Consider the following 22,449-nt stretch of genomic DNA (forward strand, 5'->3'; position numbering starts at 1 on the left):
CTCTAAAAAACGATTCAAACTGTGTTGGAACAAGAAATAGCCTCAGAATTTCATGACAAGAAGTCATTTTTCACATACTTTTGATTGATTTACTGGTGCATAAAGATGCATAATAATGTTTCACAACTTCCCAAAGGTCTATGCAAAACATCCGTGACTTTGTAAACGGTGTGACTTTAGCTGCAATATATGCCTTGCATACCCTTATTCAACACTAAGGCCCTAATTAGGATGCCGGGTAGACCGCCACTGACTTGGTGCAGTCCGCCCGGCATCTAGGCCAAGGGTCCGTTCGCTGGATTACAAAACCGGTGGGGTATATGTCGGTGGGGCTGAGGGGGCTGCGGTCGGACCCTAATCCTTACAATGGGCCATAGGGTCTGGCTATCCCTTTCTGACTGCCTGTTCATGTTGGTCACACCACCATGAATAGGCAGAGAAAAAGAGATTGTGGGGGCACCAAGCAGGGCCCTCATTCCCCGTGGGCAACTGCTTAGTGGCCTGGTGGGCGCATGTTGTGCCCCCATACATCCATGCACTGTGTTTCCTAGGCACCACTTGGTGCCTGGCACAGGGTGCATGGATGTGCACAAAATGCATTTTTCAAGTGCGGCTTGTGCGGCAGCTCTTTTCCTGGGCTGCAGCACAAGCCGCACTAGAAAAATGCATTTCACGAACGTCTGTATGGCAGTCGTATCCTAATAGGGTGAGCTGGATCGTCGGCTCATTGTCGGACGGTTCCTGACTGCGGCAATGGCAGTCGGACGCTTGTCCGACCGTCATCATACTGAGGCCCTAAGATATAAGTTCTGCATAAGATGTACTTCACAGAAAATATTGCCACCCGAAATAGATAAGCTCTGCAAAAGGTCTAGTTGCAGAGGAAAATAAATATTTGTCAATATGCATGTGGGGAAAACCAACCATGCCCGTTTTTTCTGTGTTAAATGTGCATGCCATTCCCTATTCCATGTGTACTCATTGGGAATGCTTCCACATACCATCTGCTCTGTTATGTGATACATGGGAGTGGCGGCAGAAGGATGAGTAAGAAGAATGGACAGAAAAAGCTATGGTGGGGGCATTACTTGGTCTTCCTGTGCACTCGGAGGGCGTAGGGCAGGGTAAGACCTGCCCTTTTAGCCTAACCTGCATGTGATTTTACCACTTGGTTTTTCTGACCAGTAAAAAGAGTCCCAGTGTCCTGCACCCAAAAATTCTGTGTGCACACTGGACCCCTGGTGATTGGACACAGCAGTATACAAGCCGAGGATATTACTTCACATTTGACTCTGATTGAGGTTTCACATATGAAAATTAAAGTTCAGTAAATAAGGGGTTCAGCTCTTGTTTTATGGAAGATGTTCAATTGTAATGCTTCACTATATTTATTTTTAACTTGTATTTACACCTTTTTATAAATACCCTGTGACTTTATAAAAGCTAAATACTAATGAGTATAGATAGGTAACCACCTTAATGTAGGTCTTTGTGCCTGACATTTCAGTATTTTGGATTACGTAATTATTTCTTTTTTAGTTATGCTCATAATTAGGTCTCACCAGAGAAAGCAATTGCATTGGTGCTTGCGAGACATTTTCTTAACTCACAGGGGGCATAGGGCCCACCAATTGCTTACAATTGGTTGGCTTCCTCACCATTCTCATTCACTTGCTTCTCATTGGTGTGTGCCGGCTTCACTCCCTTTTCTTGAGTTTGGCCTTCCCTGGAACATGGACCAATTACAGCTTCCTTGCCCAGTGTCCTTCCATTGCTCGTGCTTTCTGACCTACCCTTTTCTTGTTGTGAAGCATCCCATACGTGTAAGTGTTTGCACTGTCCTTCGTGCTGGTTGCCCCTTTCCGCCATGTCCCATTGTGTTGTTTACCTCCTCACTCCTCCCACCCTCTGTTGCGTTGCTTGCCCCCTCCTACAGTCATTGCAGCCAGTGAGAAATATAGCAGCAGCTTGCATGAGCTGCTCAGACGTGTTGCTTACTCCCTGGTGGAACTCTCTGCCTCTTCCGGTAACATCACTAACTCATGCGCTGACGCTTGCAGAAAGCTGACCGGGTTAGAAGGTCTACTTGTGCAGTGAGCTGCACTTGTAGGAAGTTCCATTGCCGTCTAGTTTGCTTTTTGCTTGAATTTCCTGAGTGCCCAGGGTCTGATGAGTGCCCTGTGTGAGTTGGGATGTTCGCACCAGGAGTACACTGTCAAACCTTAAGAGAAGCCTAGAGGTAAGAAGTGCCAATCTTGCTTAGTCAATACTTGTTTGCTTTGCCAATGCTGTTGTTTACTGTTTTCACAGATAGCCTTACGATTAGTCATTATTGAGTAATTGTTGATTTCTATTGCCATCATAAGCATGGAAAGAGTTATACTCAAGCCCTTTCAAAGGAAAAAAGTTCCCAAAACGAACCAGCTTTTGTTTGCAATATGCTTAAACATGAATATTCTGCTGGCGCCTGCTACTATCCAATATGGCTTGTGATTTTATTTATCCCAATACGTTTTATGTTCTTCTCCCAGGAACAACTCATGAATCTAAAATCTTACCTCAGTAGTCAGTTTGTCGTAGTTTGAAGGCACTATTTCTGGAATATCCTGCCATCTATTTTCTGGTCGTCTCACAATCTTCGGTGTCTTGAAAAAAAAATATGAAAATGACAGAGATATTTATAGAGTCTCTACAAGCAGCTAACCTTCTGTGTTAAGCCTTTGTATCTTAAGGCTCCAACATAGATACTAAGATACAGATGCAAACTAAATAGCATTATTTGTGAAACAAGGGTCGAAGGTCATCAATGTACAATAAGATAGAATGGTTTCGTTGTACCTACGTAGGTACAGCCTAATGATCTGTTAACAATATTACTTTTCCACCATCTTGGAATACAAAACTCCCGAAAATAAGATCCCAAAAAGTACACTTTATTTGTGCCTTAAAGAATATAATGCACTTGCATGCGTGCACTCGATCCACTCCTATATCATGTTCTAACATAAACAATGTACTGTTGCACAAAAGAAGGTATCAACATCACAACTGTTTGAAAGCTGTATGGTAACAGGAAATGTGCTCACATGCAAGTACATTATGTGCATGAATGCACACAGCAGTTAATAATAGTGGGACACCTATTCGAGAAACATGTTGAGTTGCAAATAAAGTAATTATCAATGGCCATGTCACAAAGAGCTTGATCATAATCAGGGATACATTTTGTTAACTATCAATGAGAAAGTATTGTTAACATTTCAGCCTGCGGTATGGTTTGGCCCAGTGGCCGTCAGCAGGACAAAATGAATCAAAATAATTGGTCTGTGGTAACTGTTGAGGGCACCTGCCTGTTTTTTTCCACTGGGTTGTGCAGAAAGTCTTTGAACTTTTGGGCAGAGATAATGAATTACGCAGAGGATTTGCTCTCTAAAAAACGATTCAAACTGTGTTTGAACAAGAAATAGCCTCTGAGAATTTCACAACAAGAAGTCAAGTCTCACATACTTTTGATTGATCTACTGGTGCATAAAGATGCATAATAATGTTTTACAACTTCTCAAAGGTCCATGCAAAACATCTGTAACTTTGTAAAGGGTGTGACTTTAGCTGCAATATATGCCTTGCATATCCTTATTCAACACTAAGGCCCTCATTAGAATGCCGGGTGGACCGCCACTGACTTGGTGCGGTCCACCCGGCATCTAGGCAAGGGTCCGATCGCCGGATTACAATACCGGTGGGGTATATGTCAGTGGGGCTGATGGGGCTGCGGACGGACCCTAATCCTTACAATGGGCCATAGGGTCTGGCTATCCCTTTCCGACTACCTGCTCATGTTGGTCATACCACCATGAATAGGCAGAGAAAAAGCGACAGTGGGGGCCCCAAGCAGGGCCCCCATTCCCCGTGGGCAACTGCTTAGTGGCCTGGTGGGCGCATGTTGTGCCCCCACACATCCATGCACTGTGTGCCAGGCACCACTTGGTGCCTGGCACAGGGTGCATCGATGTGCACAAAATGCATTTTTAACGTGCGGCCTGTGCTGTGGCTCTTTTCCTGGGCAGCAGCACAAGCCGCACTAGAAAAATGCATTTTATGACCGTCTGTATGGCAGGCGTATCCTAGTGCGGTGAGCAAAATCGACGGCTCATTGTCGGACGGTACCTGACCGTGGCGATGGCGGTCGGACGCTTGCCACCCGGCATAGACAGGCTGTGCAAAAGGTCAAGTTGCAGAGGGAAATAAATACTTGTCTATGTGCAAGTGGGGAAAACCATGCATGCCCGTTTTTTCTGTGTTAAATGTGCATGCCATTCCCTATTCCATGTTCACTCAACGAGAATGCTTCCACATACCATCTGTTCTGTGTAGGTTATACATGGGAGTGGCGGCAGGAGGAGTGGTAAGGAGGATGTAAATTGACAGGAAAAGCTATGGTGGGAGTATTACTTGGTCTTCCTGTGCACTAGGAGGGTGTAGGGCAGGGTAAGAGCTGCCCTTGTAGCCTAACCTGCATGTGATTTTACCGCTTGGATTTTCTGACCAGTAAAAAGAGTACCAGTGTCCTGCACCCAAAAATTCTGTGTGCACACTGGACCCCTGGTAATTGGACACAGCAGTATACAAACCGAGGATATTACTTCACATTATTATTATTATTGTTAATATTATTATATTCAATTTGTAATGCGCACAAGTACCCGAAAAGGGTTTCCTGGCGCCTAGCACACAAGTTGCTAGAAAGCGAGTGGTTAAAAGCACATTTACTGCTAAAATAAGCCAAGTTTGAAGATTTCTTCGAAAGCTCAGATAAGACGAGTCATTTTTCAAAGACACAGGAAGAGAATTCTAGATTTTGGGGCCGAGACAAGAGAAGGAGCAACCTCCCATTTTTGTTAATTTAAATCTGGGGATCACAAAGTCCCATGAGCTGTAGAGCGCAGGGGACAAGAAGGAATGTAGGAATGGATGAGCTCTTGCAGATACCGTGGTGCAACCCCTTGTTTGATTTTAAAGATGTAACACAAAGTTTTAAATTTAATTCTTTGATCTATTCGTAGCCAGTGGAGGTCACGAAGATAAGGCGAGATGGAAGCCTGTTTGGGAACTTGGCAAAGAAGGCGTGCTGCTGAGCTCTGCACTACCTGTAACTTTCTCAGTACAGTTTGACAGCTACCAAGGTAAAGAACGTTGCCGTAATCGAGGCGAGAGGTGATAAGTGCCTGGACTACCGTGCGTTGGGTAGAGACAGGGAGCATCCAGATGAACTCATGAAGCCATCTCAAGATCGTAAAGCAGATGGCAGCCACATTAGCCGCCTGTTGTCTCATGGAAAGATTTTCATCAATGATGAAGCCTAGATTGCGGACATGACTGACAGGAACGGTAAAGGGACCCATTTGAGGCCAGTGGTGAGGGCTCCATAGTTCCTTATGCTTACCTAGGTTAACAACCTCTGTCTTGTCCCCAACTTCAATAAATTGAGGCGCATCCACTCTGTCACTTGCCGTAGGCCACACTGAAGGGCAGATGTTGTAGCATCTTTGGTGGTGGACAATGAAAAAACAATCTGCGTATCATCAGCATACGAATAGAGGGATAGTCCTGCCTCCTCCACGATTTTAGCCAGGGGTCTAACGTAGATGTTAAAAGGCAAAGGGCTTAAAATGGACCCCTGTGGGACTCCGTGTGCTGATGCGCAGATCTTAGATGATGACTTGGAAGAAAAGACCTGAAAGGTGTGACCACTGAGAAATGAGGCAAACCAAGATAAGGCGATGCTATCGAGCCCAAGTGACCTGAGGACATTAATCAAGATGTTATGTGAGACGGTATCGAATGCGGCGCTCAGGTCTAATAGAATGAGTGCCGCTGTTTCCCCTCGGTCAAGATGTTGGCTCAACTTCTCAGTGACCCCAAGCAGAGCAGTTTCGGTAGAGAAATTGGCTCTGAACCCGGATTGAGAGTAATGGAAATAACCCACTTTTTCTATATGTTCAGTCAGTTGCGTATAAATATGTTTTTCCAAAATTTTGGAAAATACAGGGAAAATAGATATAGGCCTGAAATTCAATAGTACAGAAGAATCTGCTCCGGCCTTTTTCAGTAAAGGGACGACCATGGCCCGCTTCCACTCAGGGGGAACCGAAGCCTCCCGCATAGAGGCATTGAGCAGTTCTATAACATCACCTTTAGATGTTAAAGAGAGCTGGCGTAGGATGTTAAAGGGCAAAGGGTCGAGTGGAGAGCCAGACTTGACGCTATTTAAGCAGTTTTGAAAGGACGTCACATCAAAAGGATCCCAGGAGTAAAGTTTAGCTGTCAAATTGGAACTACTGTAATTCATCAGGTCAGATGGGGAAGTCATACTGTACAAAGAGGATGAAGCCAAAAGTAACCTGTGAATGAGTTCAACCCTCTGGATAAAGAAGTCACCGATATTATTGCATTGACTTTCGTCAAGAACAGGGTGGTATCGGAACCAGCTAGCTTCTTTACTGCAGAAAATAAGGCCCGGGGACGGTTAGATGCCTGAGTGATTGTACTTGCAACATAAGAGGTGCGTGCCTTTTTGCAGTCTAAGTAATAACTTTTGAGAGCAGCTTTATAAGCATCTTTACGAGTGGGAGAGTACGATCTCCTCCATCTTCTCTCTAGAGCTTTACACTTAGACTCGGTGATTTTGAGGGCGTTTGTAAACCATGGGGCAGGAGGATGATGTGTGAAACTACGTTTTGACACAAGGGGCAAACAAGTATCAATGGCCGTGGTTAGCCAGTCCGAAACAGAAGCATTTAATGAGAGCACGGATAAAGTGGTATCAGGTATGCTAGTGACCAGGAGAGTGTTAAGAGACTCCATGTTCAGCTTATCCCAGAGTCTGAAATTACATGAGTTAGTCACATAAACTACTACCCTAGATGTAGGACACTGCAAATTAAATAAGATTAAAAAATGGTCGGACCAGTCTAACCGAGACGCAGGAATACTGCAATCATACCTGAGATTAGACAAAATTGGATCAAAGAAGATGTCCCGCCCTGTGAGAAGGGCCCAGGTTACATAGCCGTAAACTTAAAACCTCCATTTCAGACAAGAAGGTACGGCAGATGTTATTCTGATCATCCTCTAAGTGGAGGTTCAAATCACCAAGAATTGTAAAGTTTGCTGCCTTCAAAATGAAGGGTGCAATGAACTCAGAAAAAGTGGGAACCCAGGGACCTGGGTTCCCCGGAGGGCGATAGATTAAAATGCCAGACAGGGTCAGCTGAGGAGATACAGAAAGTTTGAACAAGGCAGTTTCACAATCTGTGATTGAAAGGACTTCAAATTAACAGAAATAAATAGATTTAAAAATTATAGCAATCCCCCGCCCTTGCCTGTGTCCCGGTCTTTCCTAACGATGACATATCCAGGTGGAAGGGCTGTAGCGATATCTGGGCCTGAGCTTGCATGGAGCCAGGTTTCAGTTAGGAATAATGCGTCTGGAAGTTCCGTGCTAAGAAGATCAAAAATAAGATGTTTGTTTTTGGCCAAAGAGCGACAATTGAGGCTCTGAAAATTAAAATTCTGGCTACAGGCCCTCTTGGCAGGTACAGTGCTGCGAACGACCTGAAGACCAGTTCTGGTGATAGTTGTTATAGAGCGCATGGGACCCAGTGTAAAGTTACATTGGGAGCAAATAAAGCCAAGGTATGGGGGAATATATACAGTGCATCCAGAAGAGGTGGATTTACTGTATTTATGAAGTTGCGCAGCTGTGTATGTAATTCTCTTCTTTAATTTATTCGCATTTTGGCCATAGTTTCTTGCTGCTGGACGCGTCAGGGCGCGGCCTCCGGCGCGCCATCGGTGCGCCCGCTGCGCGCGCGCTTGCATCTGGCCACTGAAATAGAGCCAGGCCCAGAGAGAGCGGCTAGAGTGTCGCTCTGGGTGACACCTACCTACCAACGAGAGGCGTTAGTGCGGCTAGAGTGGCTGCGAGTTAGGAACGGTCATACCACAAAGTGCAAAATCGAAGGAAACCAGGCAAAAGACCAACACAGGTACAGTTGAGACCAAAGTAAGCACCGCAAGTAGTTTGAGCGAAAATGTATTTATAGAACAAAGTTCTATATGAGTTAAAATTTTAGTGTGCAAGTAAGGGGAAATGCAGTTTTTAAAAAAAAAACGAAAATTATAGTGTGCAAAATAGACAGAGATACAATTTAAAAACAAGGAACAGCAATTAAAAATCAGCAGTTACGAGCAAATGTACGTAACACTCACAGGCTGCACGCTTGCATCTGGCCACTGAAATAGAGCCAGGGACCAGAGAGAGCGGCTAGAGTGTCGCTCTGGGTGACGCCTACCTACCAACGAGAGGCGTTAGTGCGGCTAGAGTGGCTGCGAGTTAGGAACCGTCATGCCACAGTGGCTGCGAGTTAGGAACCGTCATACCACAAAGTGCAAAATCGAAGGAAGCCAGGCAAAAGACCAACACAGGTACAGTTTAGACCAAAGTAAGCACCGCAAGTAGTTTGAGCGAAAATGTTTTTATAGAACAAAGTTCTATATGATTTAAAATTTTTGTGTGCAAGTAAGCGGGAATGGAGTTTTTTTTCTAAAAAAACGAAAATTGTAGTGTGCAAAATAGACAGATGCAATTTAAAAACAAGGAACAGCAATTAAAAATCAGCAGTTAAGAGCAAATGTACGTAACACTCACATGTGACTCTGAAGTTTCACGTATGAAAATTAAAGTTCAGTAAATCAGGTTTAGCTCTTGTTTTATGGAAGAAGTTCAATTGTAATGCTTCACTATATGTATATATTTTTTTTAAAACAGACTTTATGGATAGACTGCACACATTCCGCAGAGCTCTGCACACCAGAGACATCTGCAGGACAAATATACAACATCAATTGATATGCAATCAACTTTTCTTTTCGGAGCAAACATAAACAAAGCAGTTCTAGGCAAAACCCCACTATATTTATTTTTAACTTGTATTTACACCTTTTTATAAATACATTTATAGAAGCGAAATACTAATGAGTATAGATAGGTAACCACCTTAATCTAGGTCTTTGTGCCTGACACGTCAGTATTTTGGATTACGTAATTATTTCTTTTTTAGTTATGCTCATATTTAGGTCTCACCATAGAAAGTAATCGCGCTGGTGCTTGCGAGACATGTTCTTAACCTACAGGGGGCTTCGAGCCCACCCGCTGCTTACCGTTGGTTGGCTTCATCGCCATTCTCATTTACTTGCTTCTCATTGGTAAGTGTGTGCCGGCTTCACTCCCTTTTCTTGGGTTTGGCCTTCCCTGGAACTTGGTCCAATTACAGCTTCCTTGCCCAGTGTCCTTCCATGGCTCGTGCATTCTGAGCTACCCTTTTCTTGTTGTGAAGCATTCCATAAGTGTAAGTGTTTGCACTGTCCTTCCCGTTGCTTGCCCCTTTCTGCCACAGTCCATTGTGTTGTTTAACCCCACACTCTTCCCACCCTCCGTTGTGTTGCTTGCTACCTCCCACGGTCATTGCAGCCAATGAGAAATATAGCAGCAGCTTGCATGAGCTGCTCAGACGTGTTGCTTACTCCCTGCTGCATCTCTCTGCCTCTTCCGGTAACGCCACTAACTCATGCGCTGACGCTTGCAGAAAGCTGACCGGGTTAGAAGGTCTACTTGTGCAGTGTGCTGCACTTGTAGAAAGTTTCATTGTCGTCTAGTTTGCTATTTGCTTGAATTTCCTAAGTGCCCAGGGTCTATGTGAGTGCCCTGTGTGAGTTGGGATACACTGTCAAAACTTAAGAAAAGCCTAGAGGTAAGAAGTGCCAATCTTGCTTAGCAGTGCTGTTTGTTTACTGTTTTGACAGACAGCCTTACGATTAGTCATTATTGATTAATTGTTGATTTGTACTGCCTTCGTGACCATGGAAAGGGTTATACTTGAACCCTTTCAAAGGAAAAAAGTTCCCCAAAAAAATCAGCTTTTGTTTGCCAAATGCTTAAATATTAACATTCTGCAGGTGCCTGCTACTACCCAATAATCCTTGTGATTTTATTTATCCCAATACGTTTTATCTTCTCCCAGGAACAACTCATGAATCTAAAATCTTACCTCGAAAGTCAGTTTATCGAAGTTTGAAGGCTCTAGGTCTGGAATATCCAGCCATTTATTTTCTGGTCGTCTCACAGTCTTCTGTATTTTGAAAAAAAATTATGAAAATGACAGATATTTATAGAGTCTCTGCAAGCAGCTAACCTTCTTCTGTGTGGAGCCTTTGCATCTTAAGGCTCCAACATAGATGCTAAGATACAGATGCAAACTAAATAGCAGTATTTGTGAAACAAGGGTCATGGCTCATCGATTTACAATAAGATAGAATGGTTTAGTATTACCTACGTAGGTACAGCCTAATGATCTGTTAAGAATATTACTTTTGCACCATCTTGGAATACAAAACTCCCAAAAATAAGATCCCAAAAAGTACAATTTATTTGTACCTTCAAGAATATAATGCACTTGCATGCGTGCACTCGATTCACTCCTATATCATGTTCTAACGTAAACAATGTACTGTTGCACAAAAGAAGTTATCAAAATCACAACTGTTTGAAAGCTGTATGGTAACAGGAAATGCGCTCACATGCAAGAACATTATGTGCTGGAATCCACACAACAGTTAATAATAGAAGGACACCGATGCCGAGAAACACGTTGAGTTGCAAATAAAGTAATTATCAATGGCCATGTCACAAAGAGCTTGATCATAATCAGGGATACATTTTGTTAACTATCGATGAGAAAGTATTGTTAACATTTCAGCCTGCGGTATGGTTTGGCCCAGTGGTCGTCAGCAGGACAAAATGAATCAAAATAATTGGTTTGTGGTAAACTTCCTTTTTGTTGGCCTTGTTCACTATTGAGATAAAAGTGTATTAAAACTTGAGAGATAAAGGACTAACTGGATTATGCTGATACCCTCAATTTAATAATTTTGAATCAATCCTTAATTTACGATCTTAAATGCCATCTGGGGGCCTCAACCTGGGGGCTTTCAGGGTGTTCAAAGAAATCATGAATAAAGCATATGAAATACCCTGGTGTACAATACCCATCCTGTCTGAGGTGTACTTCCAGGTTGTTTTCTCTTGTACTCTGGAATTCTTTGGGGTCGGAAGCCAGCTGAATACTCACCAGGTATTATAACCAATGTACTGTAAGTTTGCTTCTTGCTGAACTCTCTGCAATCAATAACTGTGGAGAGCAACTGCCTGTTTTTTTCCACTGGGTTGTGCAGAAAGTCTTTGAACTTTTGGGCAGAAATAATGAATTACGCAGAGGATTTGCGCTCCAACAAATGATTCAAATTGTGTTTGAACAAAAAATAGCCTCTGGGAATTTCACGACAAGAAGTCAAGTCTCACATACTTTTGATTGATTTACTGGAGCATAAAGATGCATAATAATGTTTCACAACTTCTCAAAGGTCTATGAAAAACATCTGTAACTTTGTAAAGGATGTGACTGTATCTGCAATGTATGCCTTGCATATCCTTATTCAAGACTATGCCCCTCATTAGGATGCCGGGTGGACTCCCACTGACAGGCCATTGGTGGCGGTCCGCCTGGCATCTAGGTCAAGGGTCCGATCGCCGGATTACAATACCGGTGGGGAATATGTCGGTGGGGCTGACGGGGCTGCGGTCGGACCCTAATCCTTACAATGGGCCATAGGGATTTGGATATCCCTTTCCGACTGCCTGTTTATGTTGGTCACACCGCCATGAATAGGCAGATGAAAAGCGACCTTGGGGACCCAAGCAGAGCCCCCATCCCCTGAGGGTAACTGCCTAGTGGCCTGGGGGCACATGTTTTGCCCCCCCACACATCCATGCACTGTGTGCCAGGCACCACATGGTGCTGGCACACAGTGCATGGATGTCCAGGCGTATCCTAGTAGGGTGAGCGGAATCGCCGGCTCATTGTAGGACGGTACCTGAGTGCGGCGATGGCAGTCGGACTCTTGTCCGAACGTTATCATACTGAGGCCCTAAGATATAAGTTCTGCATGAGATGTACTTCACAGAAAATATTGCCACCCGGCATAGATAAGCTCTACAACAGGTCAAGTTGCAGAGGAAAATAAATACTTGTCAATATGCATGTGGCGAAAACCATGCATGCCCGTTTTTTCTGTGTTAAATGTGCATGCCATTCCCTATTCCATGTTCACTCAATGGGAATGCTTCCACATACCATCTATTCTGTGTAGGTGATACATGGGAGTGGCGGCAGGAGGAGGGGTAAGGAGGATGTAAATGGACAGGAAAAGCACATGGTAGGACATTACTTGGTCTTCCTGTTCACTAGGAGGGCATAGGGCAGGGTAAGAACTGCCCTTTTAGCTTAAACTGCATGTGATTTTACCGCTTGGATTTTCCGACTAGTAAAAAGAGTCCCAGTGTCCTGCACCCAAAAATTCTGTGTGCACACTGGGCCCCTGGTGATTGAACACAGCAGTATACAAACCAAGGATATTACTTTACATGTGACTCTGATTGAGGTTTCACATATGAAAATTAAAGTTCAGTAAATCAGGTTTAGCTCTTGTTTCATGGAAGACATTCAATTGTAATGCTTCACTATATTTATTTTAACTTGTATTTACACCAAATACCCTGTGACTTCATAGGAGCTAAATACTAATGAGTATAGATAGGTAACAACCTAAATGTAAGTCTTTGTGCCTGACACGTCAGTATTTTGGATTACGTAATTATTTCTTTTTTAGTTAGGCTCACATTTAGGTCTCACCAGAGAAAGCAATTGCGCTGGTGCTTGCGAGACATTTTCTTAATTTACAGGGTGCTTAGAGCCCACCCATTGCTTGCCATTGGTTGGCTTAATCGCCATTCTCATTTACTTGCTTCTCATTGGTCAGTGTGTACCAGCTTAATTTCCTTTTCTTTTGTTTGACCTTCCCTGGAACAAGGCCCAATTACAGCTTCCTTGCCCAGTGTCCATCCATCGCTCGTGCTTTTGGAGCTACCTTTTTCTTGCTGTGAAGCATTCCATAACAGTGAAAGTGTTTGCACTGTCTTTCGTGTTGCTCGCCTCTTTCCGCCATCGTCCATTGTGTTGTTTACCTCCTCACTCCTCCCACTCTCCGTTGTGTTGCTTGCCCTCTCCCACCGTCATTGCAGTCAATTAGAAATATAACAGCAGCTTGCATGAGCTGCGCAGAGGTATTGCTTACTCCCTGTTGGATCGCTGCCTCTTCCGGTAACGTCACTAACTCATGCGCTGATGCTGGCAGAAAGCTGACCAAGTTATGTCTACTTTTGCAGTGAGCTGCACTTGTAGGAAGTTCCATTGCCGTTTAATTTGCTTTTTGCTTGAATTTTCTGAGTGCCCTGGGTCTAGATGAGTGTGCCAGTGTAAGTTGGCATGTTTGCACCAGGAGTACACTGTCAAACCTTAAGAGAAGCCTAGAGGTAAGAAGTGCCATTCTTGCTTGGTCAATACTTATTTGCTTTGCCATTGCTGTTATTTACTGTTTTCACAGATAGCCTCACGATTAATCATATTGGGTAATTGTTGATTTCTACTGCCCGTGGTCAGTTTTGATAAGCTTATTTTTACACTGCACCAATTAGAGAAATTGGGCCTTTTAATGTTTTACAATATTTTTATCAAGCCCTTTCAAAGGAAAAAAGTTCCCAAAACTAAGCTTTTGTTTGCAAAATGTTTAAATATTAACATTCTGCTGGTGCCTGCTGCTACCCAATACGGCTTGTGATTTTATTTATCCAAATACGTATTATCTTCTACCAGTAACAACCCATGAATCTAAAATCTTACCTCAGAAGTCAGGTTATCGAAGTTTGAGGGCTTTGTTTCTGGAATATCCGACCATCTATTTTCTGGTCGTCGAACAGCCATCTGTATTTTGAAAAAAAAGAAAAAAATGACAGAGATATACATAGTCTCTTCAAGCACCTAACCTTCTCCTGTGTTGAGCCTTTGCATCTTATGGCTCTAACGTAGATGCTAAGATAGATGCAAACTAAATAGCAGTATTTATGAAACAAGGGTCATAGCTCATCAATGTACAATAAGATAGAATGGTTTAGTTGTACCAACGTAGGCACAGCCTAATTATCTGTTAACAATATTAATTTTCCACCGTCTTGGAATACAAGACTCCCAAAAATATGATCCCAAAATGTATCAAGAATATAATGCACTTGCATGCGTGCAATCGATTCACTCATATATCATGTTCTAACATTAACAATGTACTGGTGCACAAAAGAAGGCATCAACATTAAAACTGTTTGAAAGCAGTATGGTAACAGGAAATGTGCTCACATGCAAGTACATTATGTGCTTGAATGCACACAGCAGTTAATAATAGTATGACAACTATGCAGAGAAACATATTGAGTTGCAAATAAAGTAATTATCAATGGCCAGGTCACAAAGAGCTTGATCATAATCAGGGATACATTTTGTTAACTATGAATGAGAAAGTATTGTAACCATTCCAGACTGCTCTCTGGTTTGGCCCAGTGGTCTTCAGAAGAAAAAAGTTAATCAAAATAATTGCTTTGTGGTAAACATTTCCTCTTTGTTGGGCTTGTTCCACTTTTAAGATAAAAGTGTATTAAAACTTGAGAGATAAAGGACTAACTGGATTATGCAGATACCCTTCAATGTAATAATGTTGTCTCAATCCTTGAATTACGATCTTAAATGCCATCTGGGGACCTCAACTGGCACTTTTGTGCTGCCGGAACATCACTTTTTTGATGTTCTGCTGGCGCAATGTGCCACTCGCATATTTGTACGGAGATGTAAAGCCATGTTACGTGACTTTCCATGGCCTTATAAATATGTGTCACTTTCACGCAGAAGAAGCGTGTGGAGCCACATTGGATTCACTGTACTTAAAATAAATTCCTGATGTTAGCTCCTTGCTTACACTTCAAGCCGACAATCAAAGGTCCATACGGGCAGTGGGGCATTCTATTTGATGATTTGACTATGAGATTGTGATTTTCAAGAAACCCCACTCTATCAATACCTACTTCATGAGGCTGTTTGGACCTCTGCAGGTCCTGCAACATAGCCACATAGCAGACTCGCAGTAGGACATGGCTAGGCCACGGCCTTAGGCTTCCCTTCCCATGTGTTTCTAGAAAGATTATAGCATTGATTTAGACAGAATCCTGCTTCTGTTTGGGGCCTCTTCTTTGCAATTTTTGGCAACTGAGTGTGTTTGAATTGTAGCCTCTTAGTTGCTCCAAACATAGCCTCTCATATCCCAGACAGTATTCGGTCAAGTACAGTCACACGCCATTCACATCACCTCTTCTGAGCCCCGCATGCTTGTTCTGCTAGCAAGTTAATCTTTTTTCCCTACCAATAATTCTATTTGGTATTGATACAAAAAAAAAAAAGAAACAAGAACTAGTCTTTCACAATGGCATAGATGTACAGAGTCATTAACAAGCATTATTAAATGAGTTACATTTATCTTATCCCAAGACATATGGTAGTTGGCACAACCATTTCTCAATGAGGCCTGCCATGTGTGACCCTTCCCCAGAACAACCATACATTCTTGTTTACTTGCTTCTCATTGGTCAGTGTGTGCCAGCTTCACTTTCTTTTCTTGTGTTTGACCTTCGTTGGAACATGGCCAAATTACAGCTTCCTTGCCCAGTGTCCATCCATCGCTCATGGTTTCGGAGCTACCTTTTTCTTGTTGTGAAGCATTCCATAACAGTGTAAGTGTTTGCACTGTCTTTCGTGTTGCTTGCCCCTTTCCGCCATCGTCCATTGTGTTGTTTACCACCTCACTCCTCCCACCCTCCGTTGTGTTGCTTGCCCCCTTCCACTGTCATTGCAGCCAATTAGAAATATAACAGCAGCTTGCATGAGCTGCGCAGAAGTATTGCTTACTCCCTGCTGGATCTCTCTGCCTCTTCCGGTAACGCCACTAACTCATGCGCTGACGCTTGTAGTGAGCTGACCGGGTTAGAAGGTCTACTTGCAGTGAGCTGCACTTGTAGAAAGTTCCACTGCCATCTAGTTTGCTTTTTGCTTGAATTTCCTGAGCTCCCAGGGTGTAGATGAGTGCCCTACGTGAGCTGGGATGTTTGCACCAGGAGTACACTGTCAAACCTTAAGAAAAGCCTAGAGGTTAGAAGTGCCAACCTCCCGACCTGGGATTAGCCTTCTGTGATCATAGGCAAAGCACTTAAACCTACAATGCCTTAATAAAGAAGCTTTGGCAAAGCAGTAAGTCAAGCCTACAAAAGAGTTATTGACTTTGTCAATGTTTTTTAGGCAGATTGTACAGCAGCATGGCCGAATGTATAGAAAAAAAATTGGTGACGGTGTCAGCGCTGGTCACATGATAGTTATTTTTAGTTTCAGTCATGCTGCACAATAGTTTTGATAGGCTCATTTTTACACAGTACCAATTAGATAAATTAGGCCTTTTGATTTTGTTGATAACATTATATTCAAGCCATTTCCAAGGACAAAAAAGTTCCCAAAACTAAGCTTTTGTTTGCAAAATGTTTAAATATTAACATTCTGCTGGTGCCTGCTGCTACCCAATAAGGCTTGTGATTTTATTTATCCCAATACGTATTATCTTCTTCTACCAGTAACAACGCATGAATCTAAAATCTTACCTTAGAAGTCAGTTTATTAAAGGTTGAGGGCTTTGTTTCTGGAATATCCGCCCACCTATATTCTGGTCGTCTCTCAGTCATCTGTATTATGAAAAAATAAATGAAAATGACAGAGATATACATAGTCTCTACAAGCAGCTAACCTTCTCCTGTGTTGAGCCTTTGCATCTTATGGCTCCAACATAGATGCTAAGATAAAGATGCAAACTAAATAGCAGTATTTGTGAAACAAGGGTCATATCTCATCAATGTACAATAAGATAGAATGGTTTAGTTGTACCAACGTAGACACATCCTAATTATCTGTTAACAATATTAATTTTCCACCGTCTTGGAATACAATACTCCTAAAAATATGATCCCAAAATGTATACTTTATTTGTACCTGCAGGAATATAATGCACTTGCTTGCATGCACTAGATCCATCCCTATATCATGTTCAAAAGAAGGTATCAACATTACAACTGATCGAAAGCAGTATGGTAACAGGAAATGTGCTCACATGCAAGTACATTATGTGCATGAATGCACACAGCAGCTAATAATAGTGGGACACCTATGCAGAGAAACATATTGAGTTGCAAATAAAGTAATTATCAATGGCCATGTCACAAAGAGCTTGATCATAATCAGGGATACATTTTGTTAACTATCAATGAGAAAGTATTGTTACCATTTCAGACTGCTGTATGGTTTGGCCCAGTGGTCTTCAGCAGGACAAAATTAATCAAAGTAATTGCTTTGTTGTAAACATTTCCTCTTTGTTGGGCCTGTTCCACTTTTAAGATAAAAGTGTATTAAAACTTGAGAGATAAAGAACTAACTGGATTATGCAGATGCCCTTCAATTTAATAATTTTGTCTCAATCCTTGAATTACAATCTTAAATGGCATCTGGGGATCTCAACTGGCACTTTTGCGCTGCCGGAACGTCACTTTTTTGATGTTCTGGTGCCGCAATGTGCCACTGGTATATTTATAAGGAGACGTAAAGCCACGTTACGTGACTTTCCACGGCCTTAAAAATATGTGCCCCTTTCACGCAGAAGAAGCGTGTGGAGCCACATTGGTTTGACTGTACTTAAAATGAATTCCTGATGTTAGCTCCTTGCTTACACTTCAAGCCGACAATCAAAGGTCCATACGGGCAGTGGGGCATTCTCTTTGATGATTTGACTATGAGATTGTGATTTTCAAGAAACCCCACTCTATCAATACCTACTTCATTAGGCTGGGCGGACCTCTGCAGGTCCTGCAACATAGCCACATAGCAGACTCGCAGTAGGACATGGCTAGTCCTCAGCCTTAGGCTTCCCTTCCCATGAGTTTCTACCAAGATTATAGCAGTTATTTTGACGGAATCCTGCTTCTGTTTTGGGCCTCTTCTTTGCAATTTTTGGCAACTGAGTGTGTTTGAATTGTAGCCTCTTAGTTGCTCCAAACATAGCCTCTCATATCTCAGACAGTATTCGGTCAAGTACAGTCACACGCCATTCACATCACCTCTTCTGAGCCCCGCATGCTTGTTCTGCTAGCAAGTTAATCTTTTTTCCCTACCAATAATTCTATTTGGTATTGATACAAAAAAAAAAAAGAAACAAGAACTAGTCTTTCACAATGGCATAGATGTACAGAGTCATTAACAAGCATTATTAAATGAGTTACATTTATCTTATCCCAAGACATATGGTAGTTGGCACAACCATTTCTCAATGAGGCCTGCCATGTGTGACCCTTCCCCAGAACAACCATACATTCTTGTTTACTTGCTTCTCATTGGTCAGTGTGTGCCAGCTTCACTTCCTTTTCTTGTGTTTGACCTTCGTTGCAACATGGCCAAATTACAGCTTCCTTGCCCAGTGTCCATCCATCGCTCATGGTTTCGGAGCTACCTTTTTCTTGTTGTGAAGCATTCCATAACAGTGTAAGTGTCTGCACTGTCTTTTGTGTTGCTTGCCCCTTTCCCCCATCGTCCATTGTGTTGTTTACCTCCTCACTCCTCCCACCCTCCGTTGTGTTGCTTGCCTCCTCCCACCGTCATTGAAGCCAATGAGAAATATAACAGCAGCTTGCATGAGCTGCGCAGAGGTATTGCTTACTCCCTGCTGGATCTCTCTGCCTCTTCCGGTAACGCCACTAACTTATGCGCTGATGCTTGTAGAAAGCTGACCGGGTTAGAAGGTCTACTTGCAGTGAGCTGCACTTCTAGAAAGTTTCACTGCCATCTAGTTTGCTTTTTGCTCGAATTTCCTGAGTTCCCAGGGTGTAGATGAGTGCCCTACGTGAGCTGGGATGTTTGCACCAGGCGTACACTGTCAAACCTTAAGAGAAGCCTACAGGTTAGAAGTGCCAACCTCCCGACCTGGGATTAGCCTTCTGTGATCATAGGCAAAGTACTTAAACCTACAATGCCTTAATAAAGAAGCTTTGGCAAAGCAGTAAGTCAAGCCTACAAAAGAGTTATTGACTGTCAATGTTTTTTAGGCAGATTGTACAGCAGCATGGCCGAATGTATATAAAAAAAATTGGTGACGGTGTCAGCGCTGGACACATGATAGTTCTTTTTAGTTTCAGTCATGCTGCACAATAGTTTTGATAAGCTCATTTTTACACAGTACCAATTAGATAAATTAGGCCTTTTGATTTTGTTGATAACATTATATTCAAGCCATTTCCAAGGACAAAAAAGTTGCCGAAACTAAGCTTTTGTTTGCAAAATGTTTAAATATTAACATTCTGCTGGTGCCTGCTGCTACCCAATACGGCTTGTGATTTTATTTATCCCAATACGTATTATCTTCTTCTACCAGTAACAACTCATGAATCTAAAATCTTACCTTAGAAGTCAGTTTATTAAAGTATGAGGGCTTTGTTTCTGGAATATCCGCCCACCTATTTTCTGGTCGTCTCTCAGTCATCTGTATTATGAAAAAATAAATGAAAATGACAGAGTTATACATAGTCTCTACAAGCAGCTAACCTTCTCCTGCGTTGAGCCTTTGCATCTTATGGCTCCAACATAGATGCTAAGATACAGATGCAAACTAAATAGCAGTATTTGTGAAACAAGGGTCATAGCTCATCAATGTACAATAAGACAGAATGGTTTAGTTGTACTAACGTAGACACATCCTAATTATCTGTTAACAATATTAATTTTCCACCGTCTTGGAATACAATACTCCCAAAAATATGATCCCAAAATGTATACTTTATTTGTACCTGCAAGAATATAATGCACTTGCATGCATGCACTCGATTCACCTCTATATCATGTTCAAAAGAAGGTATCAACATTACAACTGATCGAAAGCAGTATGGTAACAGGAAATGTGCTCACATGCAAGTACATTATGTGCATGAATGCACACAGCAGTTATTAATAGTGGGACACCTATGCAGAGAAACATATTGAGTTGCAAATAAAGTAATTATCAATGGCCATGTCACAAAGACCTTGATCATAATCAGGGATACATTTTGTCAACTATCAATGAGAAAGTATTGTTACCATTTCAGACTGCTGTATGGTTTGGCCCAGTGGTCTTCAGCAGGACAAAATTAATCAAAGTAATTGCTTTGTTGTAAACATTTCCTCTTTGTTGGGCCTGTTCCACTTTTAAGATAAAAGTTAAAACTTGAGAGATAAAGAACTAACTGGATTATGCAGATGCCCGTCAATTTAATAATTTTGTCTCAATCCTTGAATTACAACCTTAAATGCCATCTGGGGATCTCAACTGGCACTTTTGCGCTGCCGGAACGTCACTTTTTTGATGTTCTGGTGCCGCAATGTGCCACTGGTATATTTATAAGGAGACGTAAAGCCACGTTACGTGACTTTCCACGGCCTTAAAAATATGTGCCCCTTTCACGCAGAAGAAGCGTGTGGAGCCACATTGGTTTCACTGTTCTTAAAATTAATTCCTGATGTTAGCTCCTTGCTTACACTTCAAGCCGACAATCAAAGGTCCATACAGGCAGTGGGACATTCTCTTTGATGATTTGACTATGAGATTGGATTTTCAAGAAACCCCACTCTATCAATACCTACTTCATTAGGCTGGGCGGACCTCTGCAGATCCTGCAACATAGCCACATGGCAGACTCGCAGTAGGACATGGCTAGTCCTCAGCCTTAGGCTTCCCTTCCCATGTGTTTCTATCAAGATTATAGCACTTATTTTGACGGAATCCTGCTTCTGTTTTGGGCCTCTTCTTTGCAAATTTTGGCAACTGAGTTTGTCTGAATTGTAGCCTCTTAGTTGCTCCAAACATAGCCTCTCATATCTCAGGCAGCATTCGGTCAAGTACAGTCACACACCATTCACACCACCTCTTCTGAGCCCCGCTTGCTTGTTCTGCTAGCAGGTTAATCTTTTTTTCCCCACCAATAATTCTATTTGGTATTTATAAAAAAAAAAAAGAAGAAACAAGAACTAGTCTTTCACAACGGCATAGATGTACAGAGTCATTAACAAGCATTATTAAATGAGTTACATTTATCTTATCCCAAGACATATGATAGTTGGCACAACCATTTCTCAATGAGACCTGCCATGTGTGGCCCTTCCCCAGAACAACCATACATTCTTGTTTACTTGTTTCTCATTGGTTAGTGTGTGCCAGCTTCCCTTCCTTTTCTTATGTTTGACCTTCCTTGGAACAAGGCCCAATTACAGCTTCCTTGCCCAGTGTCCATTCATCGCTCGTGCTTTCGGAGCTACCTTTTTCTTGTTGTGAAGCATTCCATAACAGTGTAAGTTTTTGCAATGTCTTTCGTGTTGCTTGCCCCTTTCCTCCATCGTCCATTGTGTTGTTTGCCTCCTCACTCCTCCCACTCTCCGTTGTGTTGCTTGCCCTCTTCCACTGTCATTGCAGCCAATTAGAAATATGTTATGTTATGTTATGTTATAGTGGCTTTTGTAGAGCGCACGGCTACTCAAAAAGAGTGTCCCGGCGCTTTTAATTAACGAGGCTGCAGTGAAACTAACATAACACATTAAAAGAGAGAATTACAGATACAAAATAAAAAAATAAAACACAGGGGGCCTACTGGGAGAATAACCACGTTTTAAGGTCCTTTCTGAAGGCTAATAAACTAGATGCTCCCCGAAGAGACAGGGGCAAAGAGTTCCACAGTTGGGGCGCCAGTAAACCAAATGAGCGGCCTCCCAGGCGTGCTCGCTTCACTCGTGGAACGGTCGCCAGAAGTAAGGATTCTGACCTCAGGGAGCGCGCCGGTTGGTAAAAGGTGAGTCTCCTCTGGAGATACTTAGCCCCCGTCGCATGAAGCGCTTTGTACATCAGAGTCAAGGTCTTAAAGGCGATCCGCTTACGGATTGGCAGCCAGTGCCGCAGCAGCAGCTTGCATTAGCTGCGCAGAGGTATTGCTTACTCCCTGCTGGATCTCTCTGCCTCTCCTTGGTAACGCCACTAACTCATGCGCTGACGCTTCCAGAAAGCTGACCGGGTTGGAAGGTCTACTTGCAGTGAGCTGCACTTGTAGAAAGTTTCACTGCCGTCTAGTTTGGTTTTTGCTTGAATTTCCTGAGTGCCCACGGTCTTGATGAGTGCCCAATGTGAGCTGGGATGTTTGCACCAGGCGTACACTGTCAAACCTTAAGAAAAGCCTAGAGGTTAGAAGTGCCAACCTCCCGACCTGGGATTAGCCTTCTGTGATCATAGGCAAAGCACTTAAACCTACAATGCCTTAATAAAGAAGCTTTGGCAAAGCAGTAAGTCAAG

At 42.7% G+C, this 22,449-nt stretch overlaps 1 protein-coding gene across 1 annotated transcript in view; it reads right to left on the reverse strand.

Annotated features, from left to right (window-relative positions):
- The window catches only part of LOC144790756 (uncharacterized), a 39,711-nt gene extending 22,582 nt beyond the window's left edge, over positions 1-17,129 (reverse strand). The window contains exons 1-5 of the mRNA XM_078665458.1: positions 17,088-17,129; positions 16,703-16,783; positions 13,857-13,937; positions 10,110-10,190; positions 2,559-2,645 (exon numbers count right to left, since the gene is read on the reverse strand). Coding sequence (XP_078521584.1) covers positions 2,559-2,645; positions 10,110-10,190; positions 13,857-13,937; positions 16,703-16,783; positions 17,088-17,129 — 372 coding nt within the window. The remainder of the gene's footprint in view (positions 1-2,558; positions 2,646-10,109; positions 10,191-13,856; positions 13,938-16,702; positions 16,784-17,087) is intronic.
- Positions 17,130-22,449: the final 5,320 nt, after the last annotated feature.

The sequence above is a fragment of the Lissotriton helveticus genome, chromosome 11, assembly GCF_964261635.1.
Source record: "Lissotriton helveticus chromosome 11, aLisHel1.1, whole genome shotgun sequence".
Taxonomy (NCBI): domain Eukaryota; kingdom Metazoa; phylum Chordata; class Amphibia; order Caudata; family Salamandridae; genus Lissotriton; species Lissotriton helveticus.